Source organism: Alosa sapidissima, chromosome 9 (genome assembly GCF_018492685.1).
Source record: "Alosa sapidissima isolate fAloSap1 chromosome 9, fAloSap1.pri, whole genome shotgun sequence".
In the NCBI taxonomy this organism is placed as follows: Eukaryota; Metazoa; Chordata; class Actinopteri; order Clupeiformes; family Clupeidae; genus Alosa; species Alosa sapidissima.
Window position 1 is genome coordinate 26,457,612 of NC_055965.1, and position 12,126 is coordinate 26,469,737.

At 40.2% G+C, this 12,126-nt stretch overlaps 1 protein-coding gene across 2 annotated transcripts; it reads left to right on the forward strand.

Moving 5' to 3' along the window:
- The first annotated feature begins 245 nt into the window (after positions 1–245).
- On the forward strand, positions 246–7,836 carry LOC121719426 (polymeric immunoglobulin receptor-like). Of its 2 annotated transcripts, XM_042105048.1 has the most exons (9): positions 246–434; positions 611–913; positions 1,079–1,402; positions 2,508–2,807; positions 2,942–3,262; positions 5,993–6,121; positions 6,295–6,329; positions 7,015–7,274; positions 7,392–7,836. In XM_042105048.1, exons 1-9 carry the CDS (start codon positions 326–328, stop codon positions 7,741–7,743), a joined length of 2,133 nt encoding a protein of 710 aa, XP_041960982.1. In that variant the 5' UTR covers positions 246–325; the 3' UTR covers positions 7,744–7,836. The 2 variants fall into 2 exon arrangements, with proteins under 2 accessions (XP_041960982.1, XP_041960981.1); XM_042105047.1 differs by having other exon boundaries at positions 247–434; positions 7,015–7,836.
- The last annotated feature ends 4,290 nt before the right edge of the window (positions 7,837–12,126 follow it).

Sequence of the window (12,126 nt, forward strand, 5' to 3'; positions counted from 1 at the left end):
CATCTTTTCAAAGGTTGTTGAGCGACCACTGTGAGAGTTGACAAAGAGTGTAGAAAATGATGGTTATCTCTGTTATGTAATGATAGTCATTGTTCAGTCACAATCACAAGACCTGCTAACCTGATTGGCTTTTCTAGGTACTGTACAGGCCTCGTTGATCTGAGTTTGCTGTGTAAAGTAGTGGGCAACGAGGGGTTAATGCTGCTAGTGCTGTATGAAAGGGGGATTACAGCGATGACTGAAAAGTGTTTTTTTAGGCCAGAATGCATCATGAGGTAAAGTCACACGCTAACAGGAAGAAAGCCACCCACATTGCCAGCAGCACATGCGCTACCTAAACCAACTTGTGTCGACAAACGATAAAGAAGGTCACAGGATGATATGCTCATTCAGAATGAAGGGGATCTTATTTTTCGCTCTGTGCCTTATTTCAGGTAAATGATACACACATGAAATCAATGCTAGTGAATATGGGCAGCTTCTTGCTTTGAGAACGTAATGTTTTGGTTCATGCTCTGTTGACTTCTGCACAAGTGCATCCATGCTGCTCGGGCTCTCTTCATGACTCTTTGTGACTCTAGCTCTTTTCTCTTCTCTTTGTCTGTTTTAGTACCAGGAAGAAGTGCAAAAAGTAGAACGCTGAAAGCTTATGTCAATGGGGGAATACTAATTTTCTGCCAATTTGGTGACACACATAGAGAAAAACAGAAGTACTTATGCAAAGGTGAAGCTTCAACATGCCCTTACAATCGGCTAGCCCACAACGACAGCAGAGTCATCCAGTATGAGAACGCTCGCAGGGACTATTTAACCATTCTCATCAAAAACCTCACCTCAGAGGACAGTGGGACATATCACTGTGGGATCGAAGATGGACGCTTAGATGATAAAATCACTTTGAATGTAAAATCAGGTAATATTTATGTAACTATGTATTTCAATGCCATATGAGTTCTAATTGAATTAGATTTCACAATTATATTATGTTTAAAATGACTGGATAAAAGAAAAGAAAGAGACTGACGATAGATCTGAAAACTTTATGGATGTTTACATTTACATTTATTTACATTTACAGGTGACTGCTGTGACACACCGTTTTTTAGAACTGGTGTTGAGGGACAGAATATCAACATTCAGTGCAAGTACTCTGCTGCAGAAAATAGAGACAATACCAAGCACTTCTGTAAGCAACAAAATGATGTTATTGAGACAAATCTAATAGAGTCAAAACCATCAGATACAGAACAAAAGTATTCCCTGTCTGACAACAGAAGTGCAAACCTTTTTTCTGTGACTATTCATGAGCTGGAGAAAAAGGATGCTGGAATCTACTGGTGCGGAGTGAGAACCGGTACAGAAGATGTGGCTTTGACCAGCCAGGTGAATTTACAGATCACAGGTGAGATTCAGGCAGATATGAATAAATATGAAGATTTTACAATGTTAGCAACAAAGCAAATATATATTATTTAAACATTAGTATGTTATTTTCACTTAACTTTAGACACAACTTAAGTCGTAACTTAACCTTTAACACAGTTTGGATTCAAGTAAGGGATAATGTTAGCCTGGGTTTTCCCATGCTGCATTCTGCAAGCGATTTTATTCATGCTGCTAGGCAGCCTGGATTCCATGGAGCAAATTTTCGCCTCAGTTAGGGGACCAATCACAGAACGGAGGGAGGGCAGCAAGACGATGACGACACACCGAAGCCGTTATGAGCTACGTACAGACGCATTTGATAGACATTCGTAGCGCCCAATAAACAGCTCTGGGCATTCGTAAACCACGTTTCAAATACAAGAAAATGAATGTCTAGTTCCCAGACCCCATCTCAATGAGATGAGGTCTGACGTTAGCCAGGCTAGGATAATGTATAGAACGCTGGTCATTCTCGGGAAATAGGTCCCGACAGGGCGAACCGGACTTGTTCCGACCTGAAGGGACCTATTTCCCGAAAATGACCGGCGATCTATACATTATCCCGCTTATTACACAGCTACTTGCCAAAGCGAAACAATAAACTCCCCACGATATGACTCTTCATGTATGTAGGTCATATATGACGATATGACCTACATAGCCTATTTGTTACCGTTTCATGGTGGCTTTTGCTGAGAAACAAATAGTTCGCTACACACACTGAACTTCAATCAAACATTGTTTTTGTGGAGTGATATGAAAGACATTAATTAGAAGCACAAAACCCATTTTCCTTGACAGTGGTCTGTTATACTTACCAACAGTCTGTTATCGAGAATTATCAGACCTCCGAACGTTGGGCTGGCCCACTCAAGTGAATGGAGCATTCTGCAGAATTATGAAAGGCCATGTAATAACTGTAGATTAGTAATTATTGCTGTCAGTGCTGTCAGCAATTATTATATTCTGTCAGTGTTAGGCTTACTTGAATGTCAGACATGTATGCTATTTTTGAGTAAATGTTTCAGATTTGTTTTATTTGTTTTATTTCACTGTAAACTCATTCTGTTTCCTCATTACAGAAAAACAAAAGGGTCCAGTGACTCTGAGAGGATTTAATACGGGAGGCATTGCAATTCTTTGCAAATTTAATAACAAGCGTAAACACAAGAAGAGATTCTTCTGCAAAGGCAATTCTACAACCTGCCCTCACTACCGCTTCACAAATGGTACTGACAGCAGGTTCCTCCAGTATGAAAATGTTCAGGAGGACCATCTAACAGTTCTGCTCACAAACCTCACCTCAAAGGATGCCGGGATATATCACTGTGCTGTTGAAGATGAAGAAATGCATACAGCATTCAACTTGAATATAAAAGAAGGTAATGTGTTTTAGTTTATATTTGAAAGCAATGGCATTTCTTGTTCAATGAGCTTTGAATATTGTTTACATTGTGGGAAGGTGGCATTTAGGTCTTTGAAATATGGACCCAGTCACTATGTGAATGTTTGACAGGTGGCTGCTGTGAATCACCTAATACAACTACTGGACATGAGGGAGGACATATAGAGATTCAGTGCAAGTACCCCGAAGTAGCAAAAACAAACGTAAAGCACTTCTGTAAGCAACATGAGGCATTCATTGAGTTGGATTGGATCGTTTCAAAGCCTTTGCCGAAGAATAGAAAGTATTCTCTGTCTGACAACAAAACTGCAAACGTTTTTACTGTGACTATCCATGACCTGAAGAGGGAGGATGCTGGAATCTACTGGTGCGGAGTGAGAACTAGTGGGAATAATGTAGCTTTGACCGGACAGGTGAATCTACAGATCACAGGTGAGAGTTACTTATTCATATTACGTAGTTTTCAAAGAACATTAGTAGGGCTGGGACAACGCGTTGACGTAATCGATGACGTCGACGCAAAATATGCACATCAATGTATCAAACATAACGTGTGCCACTAAATAATTGTACACCTTCAGTGTTTCCCATACGTTGACTAATCTGTCGTTGGGCGGCACGAAATCAAAACCGGCCACCACACATTGATGTTCTATGTTGTACTATTTAAATTAAAGATAAGATAAAATCCTTTCATTGAGCTGTGCTTTTTACGCACTAAGCCTTTCCTTGCCCCACCCGCTCTCTCTGGTAAAGAGCCCGCTGCCCCTCCTCTGCATACGAGTGCATTTAACAAAATATTCACGATTGTTGAAGGATTGCTGTTGCCACATAGAAGCATTGCATAGAACACGGCGGGCTAAATTGCTATTAAATCCACTTAGCATCGTGACTATGCTGCGCAAATTTGTTCAAAACTCAAAAACCTGCTGCATTAAAGTTAACTCAGCTAAGGTCTTATCACAACATAGTTCAGTCTACTCAATTTACTAAGTTAAGTTATGCAATCAAGCAGTATCTCAAAGCTAACGTTAGAATACTGTTTGGATGTCAAGTTTAGCATGCTTACTTGCAGTTGCTTGTCAATTTCGTTACTCATGCAGGGCTCATTTTATTGACTCTGACACTGAACTGTTTGCAAAATCCCGATGTAAATGGAAAAGTGTTTTCCAAGACTCAAAAGTGCTTGTCCCAAGGAGAAGAACGAACTGTTGTTTGTTTAAACTAACTACGTTATGAATTGCATCCCCACATCAGCAGCCTTTTAACTCTGTTAATGTTACAATTGCAAGGATTCCCTCACGAACGTTTTAAAGTGACAAGCACTCAATTAGACCAATTCACTACTGAATGCTACCTCTGACTAAGAATGCATTACTTAGCACTTGTATAGTCTTTTATTTTGGAATTTTAAGCGCAATAAACATATATTGCAATGTTAAGGAATTCATGTTTTTTTCATTCAAATATGTAAATCAACATGTATAAGCTGCTATTAGTCAATTAATGGGGAGATAATCGATAATTGAATAGAAATCGAATCCAACTGAAAAAATGAATCGTTAGATTAATCGATGCACCGATCGTTAATAGTTTATCCCAGCCCTAAACATTAGCACATAATCTCTGAAAATTAAAGTTTGGATTAAGCTATTGGGTCAGTACTGTAGCTTTACTATTGTAATTTTGACTTGCTACGTATTGCCTAAAGCAAAGTGTCCACATTAGTGGATGGACTAATTTGAAGTTTCACTGTTGGTGTGCCAAGGTCACATTCACGTATCTTTGTGGAAATGCATCTCTAATTATATCCAATTATATCCCGGTGACATAGAACACTGCATTAGCCATTTATATATATATATATATATATATATATATATATAATTTATGGTATATGGAATTTTAGTACAGAGCCCAGGCAAGTTTCTGGTATATTGGATTCTAGTATGGGGCCCAGACATCTGTTGCTAGCTCATATCTCGAAGAGTGCATCTTTTATACTTCGAGCTTTGTAAGTGACTATTCTGTCCTAGCAATTGCGTCCTTGCAAGGCGCAAGGTAGACAATAAAACATGCCTATCCACAGTTGTTCTTTCACTCTTTAGTCAAACTCTTGCCACGTTGAGGACAGTGGTACGACATCTTTCCTGTATGAACACGCTGCCTCACTGGGTGCAGTGGTATATCTTCCCAGTGTATTGTAGAACAGGATACAGGAGACCCCGTGGCAGAAAGAGATCTTTTTCTTTTCAAAGGACAACCACAGTGTTCTTCACTCTCCTCTTCTTCCTCAGCTGTTGCCGTTGTAATTCTGTCAACTGGTACAGTAGCAGCAAAGCTTGTTTAGGGCGGGCCAACATTCTTTTGTAACAGCGTGTAGCTAGCGAATGCTGTGCCCCAAGCTACACGTGTCTCGGTCTCAACCATAGGTTATTCGGTCCAAGCTACTACGTGATCTTTATATACCCTCATTTGCCTAAACCCCATTTCCGTGATACCTTGTTTGGAGGACCACCATGATACACGCTAGGTGATAGCCTATTAAACCAGGAAGCTAAGACTCATGAAAGCTACGAGCATATCTCTAAATGTGTCAGTATACAAACATTTTCTTAAGTCTATGAACATAACCTTGGTTACTGAAACCAGAATGTTCTGATATATATTACGAAGACTCTAGGGTAGATTTACTAACACTTGTGCAGTTTGCGTTGCGTCTGTTTATGCGAGTTCAGTATTAGGGCACATTGTGGTTCCTCATTGTGCGCAGTATTTATCAAACCAGCAGTTCATCTGGTAACTAACTTTTCTCCGCCCTCTACCGCAATTTACAAGCATCTACAACTGAATGGCATTCTTCAATCAGAAGGGCAGTTGAATGCTGCGTTACGATTGTTGGATTTTTATTTTGAAACGTTGTTGTTGTTATGTCTTCCACATTCATGACATTTTTGGTATGAATGTTGAGTCGTGTCTCATGAAACAGTCATGAATGCTTTATTTGCAGTTTATGACAGCTGCTACGAATGTGTTATAAACTCACCCGTCAAGTAAAGTGTTACCAACATATGTAGGCAGTTACTATTAGGATGGATATGATAAGCAAGTTGCTATAACCAGCTTGCCATGCACAATCATATATCTGTGCTGTTTCCACAGAAAAAGCCCATGTTGAGGACATGAAGACCCCTGTAGTCATGGTAGCCATAGTGATAGTAGTCATGGTGATAGTAGCACTGGTGTTAGCAGTCACATTCTTCCTGTGTTACACACAGAGCAGGAAGCATGGTAGGTTTTGACACCCTACCACACACACACACGTACACACATGTATAACCACACACATTCACACTTTTGACACACACACATATCAAAACATATACTGTGTATGCAGACACATACATACACTCAAAAGGAGTGGGACAACATCAAATAATATATGTATATATTTTTTTTATCAGACAGGTCAGGCACATTCATTTACTATAAAGCAGAGGTGAGTACACCTAATCTGTAAAGTTAATCCTTTTTAGAGTCTTGGTTTGTAAATTTACTATAAAACAGAGGTGAGGACACCTAATCTGTAAAGATTTAGAGGTCAGTACACTTAATCTCTAAAGTTAATCCTTTTTAGAGTCATGGTTTGTAAATATTTATAGTTATTGTTCTAATAAAGACTTGCTGTTGTTATTGCCAATATTGGTAGCCCTATGCAGACTACATGATTTCAGCTCAATTTTGCCGTAGCCGACACATTTACAATGTCCTGCCCTAATATGAAAAATTGGGACCGACACAGACGGAGTCTTATAATGTGGCATGTTCAATGACCCACGATTTATTGTCTGTGACTGTTCCACAACTCCTTAACCAAAAGTCTAGCATGTCAGATTTTTTTGTTTTGGATAATCTCCTACTGCTCTCATGTTGACGAGACAGGAAGGCTACAATAGCTAGACTACATGATCTTGTAATGTGGCTCCAAAATTTGGAGTTCTCTTAATTTCTAGTCTGACATGGTCAATCGTAAAAGACCATCGTGGAAGATAAAAAAAATTGCTTAATCTGCAAAGGGCATTAAAGGTTAAAAAAAAAAAAAAACACATGATTATGTTTTACATGTTGATGCCCACACAACAGTAATGTGCTGTGGTTTGTCTTCGTTCATTTATCTCTGTCAGAATCCGGACCCAGATGGTATTTATGAGGAGATTGAGGACATTGGTACTCCTCCCCCTCCTCTGACTTCAAGATGCAACTATACCAAGGTAGACAATGCAGGTGACCCTACGTACTACACTATCCAGTCACCCCCAAACCTTCCTGATGATACAGGCCTCCACCTTCTCCCCAAGACATCTCACACCCAGATCAGCACTGTCTATGCCACCGCTGAATTACCCACAATCCCTGGTGATGTCTCCACATACTTAAACATCCAGTCACCGATACACACTTCGGCTGACACACACTTTAATACTGGTTCTGATGAAACAGATAAAACAATCAACACCGTCTATGCCACTGCACAAATACCTAATAATCCTAGTGGCATCAGGTCACCAATACACACTTCTGCTGACACACACCTTAGCACTGGTACTGATGAAATTGATAGTACAGTGAGCACTGTCTATACTACTGCACAATGTCCCATTAATCCTAGTGGCATCCCCACACCATGCACTGATAATCCAGACGCAACAAACCCAGCTAATCAGGAACCCAAATACACCAATGACGACACGGTGTGTAAAACCCCTGATTCACCCACACACACTTCTGATGATACTGACTATTCTGTGGTCTGTAGTCCAACAAGTACTCAAATAAATATGGTTTATGTTAGAGATGCACCGATAGATCGGCTGGTGACCGGAATCGGCCGATTTTCACGTGATCGGCCATGACTAGGGCTATGTCTTAAAATACCCTAGTCTAGCAGATTGAGAAGTGGATGTCGTGAAAGTGAACAAACGATAGCCTATTAGAAAGGCAAACAAATGTTAAAGTTGCTTTTGACATAGTAGCCTACAATGAAGAAAACTGATGCTCTGAATACTGAATCAGTCGTCTCTGAAAGTTTCTATAGCCTAATTGATGCATTTAATCGGAATTTGGATTTAAATCTTTCACCGCAAAACAGACGTGCACTGTTTTCATATGGTGGACCACCTAATCGCTATTAGCACTTCTCCCCTGTGTTTGCGTGATAGCCTAGGCTGCTACCACTTTTCCCTCGCCCTCCCATAAATTCATCAATGCATATGAAAATATGTTACATGGTAGTATGTTCAAATGTATCATGAAAATTGTTCTTAAATCTTTAGTTAGATATTGGATGTGAGAAGCATAAAATGGGTGTTCCATAACTTAACTTAATCCATAATTTGATACTGCATCTGAAGTTAGACTTGAAAAAGAATCTGTCTGCTCACCGGTTCCATTTTTTTTTAACAGCTAGTTCATCATTGATAAGTTGATTACACGTCTATATTAACATGTTCTATCAAAGAAAAGATAGAACATAACTATTTGTGTGTGTGCTGTAAAATGGTTAGAAGAAATGAAATCGGAATCGGCTAAAATCGGTATCGGCAGGTCAAACTCTATGAAAAATCGGAGATCGGTATCGGCCCAGAAAATTGCAATCGGTGCATCTCTAATAGATACTTTATTGATCCCCAAGGGGAAATTCAAGAAACAACATGACTGATCCTACATTCTGCCCACAGCCAGCCCTACGGAACACATGACACACATAACCATGTTGGCTCCACATTTTTTATCATAAGCTTAACTGTCATCTTGACAGCGCTCACAAGTTGAGTGTCAATGCAAACACACACACACAGACATGCACACACACACAAAAACACACATACTCTCTCTCTCTCTCTCTCTCTCTCTCTCTCTCACACACACACACCCTTGATTTGTTCCTTGATGGTTTCTGTTTTGTACATGTTTGTTCATTTTCTTGGCCTACATAAAAAGCGTGTCCTTGAAATGTTTTGTAGAAAAGATTTAAGTGCATCATTTGAAGATATTCATATTATTTGAAATGTCTGTCAATGTACATACGCACAACATTTTAGCACTGCCAAATATGTTCCTTTCATATAAAATGTTATTTAGTTACATCTTGAATCTTGCTAATTGTCAAACTGTATTTCTAATCTCAATAATAAACAACTGAATCAATCAATCACACAAGAGTATGTTATACATTTTTATCACTTTATCTTCACATCACCTATCTTTCTTTTATGTAAATTATATTTAGATAGATAGAGTCTATCTATCTATCTATCTATCTATCTATCTGTCTGTCTCTTACCTGACATCAAAAACAGCATAATAAATCCACACCATCTTCATTTTAGTCCTTTTACCGTGTCCTAATGATCAAGTCTGTTCAAAAGTGACTTCAGGCTATTGAGGTGAGAAAGATAGACTTCTGCTTTTCAATCAGTTTTGGCACAACCCACTGAACTATTATTGGTTCCTATCTCTCTCACAGTCCACAAGATTATAAAAAATAGATAGATAAATAGACAGATAGATATATAGTTTATCGGAGTGTCTATTTACACCCCTGGTACGAATAGCCTTGGCCACACAGCTGAGCTATTCATACCCTGTGACATAACAACAAAAAGACGTTGCTCACGTGCACAAAAAACATGGCGGACATTCGTTTTTCGTCAGCAGAAAGTGAAGAATTCTGAAAGGTTTCGGCACTATATCTGTTCAGATTAAGTTCAAGATTGAAAAGTTGTGTTTTATTTTCATAATCTTGGTTCAGTGAACACATACAACCGTCAGTTTGTTAGTCAGAAATTTCATAAATATGACGTTCAGGCCATTTGCAAACACCATTTCCTTGTGGAAGAAGATAGTGCAGTGGTCACAGACAAGGGTTAGCACATAGGAGACTGGGGTTTGATTCCCGTGTGATGCGTTTTGGCAGAGTGAGTGTGCATGTGTACCAACGTCTCTGGAGAAGAAGGTGCACAATTTGAACAAGAAATCGGTTCTCAAACAAAAGTTTTGATTGCAACAATTAGCCAGCTCATGCACCAGGGTGTAAATAGCATGCAGTACTATAAACACCAGGGTACGAATAGCATCCACTTCTAACTGTACATTGATGCAAACAACATGCCTTATTCAGAGTGTCTATTACACAGCTGAGCTATTCACACCCTGTTACATAACAACAACAAAAACATGTTGCTTGTTTTTTTTTTTTTTTATATATTATTACATTGTGTGATCAATATGCCAGAATAAATGCACAGGAGTGCAAATAGCATACACTGATATTTGTACCAGACGGGGTACTAATAGAACACATTGCTGTGTGCACCGGGGTACGAATAGCATACATTGATATTTGTACCAGACGGGGTACTAATAGGACACATTGCTGTGTGCACCGGAGTACGAATAGAATTCACTTCTTATTGCACCAGGGTACGAATAGCATACACTGCTAATTTTACCAGGGGTGGAAATAGCCTTACCCATAGTTTATTCATCCCGAGGGAAATTTTAGAAAGCATTTACACTGAGGGAAAGGGAAAGTGCCCTTCCAGCAGATTGTAATCCCATCTCTTTATATTTCAGCTAATGAGCTGTGCATGTATGAATGAATGACTGATTAAATAAATGGTGTGAATTGCCCCCCCCCCCCCAGAAAAGGGAGAGCTCATAGAACAAACCCCCTCTCTGATCAATAATGATATCTGCCACAGAAGTGCATTTATACTGTTTGGCCACTAGAGTCTCATGTCTGTGACTCCATTAGAGAGCCATTAGAAAGGAAGAGAGATAGAGGCAGGGACGGATTAAACAAATATGGGCCCCTGTGCACAATATCAAAAAAGCCCCCCCCCCTCACCCTGACCGCGACGCGTGCGGGCGCGTTTGCGCGTGCAAGTGACGTGCGCGTGCAGCCAGCGCTTCTCTCTTTGCTGTCACTGTGCAGGCTGGTGCACAATTGCACACAATGAAAATGTAGTACATTATGTCATATATTATAACTCAGGCCCACACAGAAATGAATTCCAGCAGCTGTTTTTACTATTAGGCTGTAATCTCCCTTTGCTGTCCAAACAGTCTACAGCAACATTTTTCAAACGGACCGGACACAGTTGTCATATCTGACGGACCGGTAGCAGGGACGTTGATAGTTTTTTGTGAGAGGTGGTGCTGATCATATTACGGGGGATTCGGGGGTGTCTCCCCCTGGAAAATTTCAAAATTCTGGCTGTTAAATATACCCTTTTAACGCAGTTTGGAAGGGGCATACAAACTTTGTATGACTCAGGTGACGTGAACATTGGCTACCTGCATGATAAGGTTTTCACTTCACTGCTGCTTGACACTACCTTGCATGGAGACATATTTCACGTTAACAGTGGAAATGTTAGCAAAACTATAGCGTTTGGTAAATGGAGATGCAGATCATCTCCCTAATTAATTTCTTTGCGCAACAGCCCACATTATGCGCTCACTCAGCGAGACGAGTGAAATAAGTGTAGGCCTATCTGTCATCGGCATCGCCATAGGCTATTTGCTACGATATAAGATACTGTTAGGCCTACAACAAGTCGCGATTTATTTGGCTATCCAATCGCTATGCTGTTTTCATGAACATTGCAGGAATCCACTTCATTCACCTACCCACGAGTGGGTCAGTTTCACTTTCGCAAACACGCATACACATTGAATGAGCACTCATAGCCAACCACTTCCACCTAATGTTATGCCTCTATATTTTATGAATTAAGAAGTATTTATTGATCAGGAAAACATTTAGTTTATTTTTCTTTCGGTCCGCGGTTCCATAACATCATTCAGTTGTGCCGCAAATTAACAGACAGAAGCACCGGGCATTAAGCACTAGCCTAAATTCATGGCATTTTTTTTTTTAAATCCGAGGGCCCCCATTGGCTGAGGGCCCCTGTGCACGTGCACACTTGGCACAAGCCATGACCCGTCCCTAGATAGAGGGAAAGAAAAAGAGATATGAACTCACATACTCAAGTCATGAATATGAAATGGGGGCAGTCGTGGCCTACTAGGAGAGCTGCTGGTTCAAACCCCGACCAGTAGGCCACGGCTGAAGTGCCCTTGAGCAAGGCACCTAACCCCTCAATGCTCCACGAGTGCCGCTGTTGTAGCAGGTAGCTCACTGCGCCAGGATTAGTGTGTGCTTCCCATCACTGTGTGCTGAGTGTGTATCACTAATTCACGAATTGGGATAAATGCAGAGACCAAATTTC

What these genes read in the sequence shown, in the direction of transcription:
- LOC121719426 (XM_042105047.1), top strand. Translation starts at nt 326, where the DNA reads ATGCGCTACCTAAACCAACTTGTGTCGACAAACGATAAAGAAGGTCAC. An exon ending in GGTGAATCTACAGATCACAG is followed by an intron (nt 3,263 to 5,992) that starts GTGAGAGTTACT and finishes CTGTTTCCACAG; the next exon opens with AAAAAGCCCATGTTGAGGAC. An exon ending in TCATTTACTATAAAGCAGAG is followed by an intron (nt 6,330 to 7,014) that starts GTGAGTACACCT and finishes TATCTCTGTCAG; the next exon opens with AATCCGGACCCAGATGGTAT.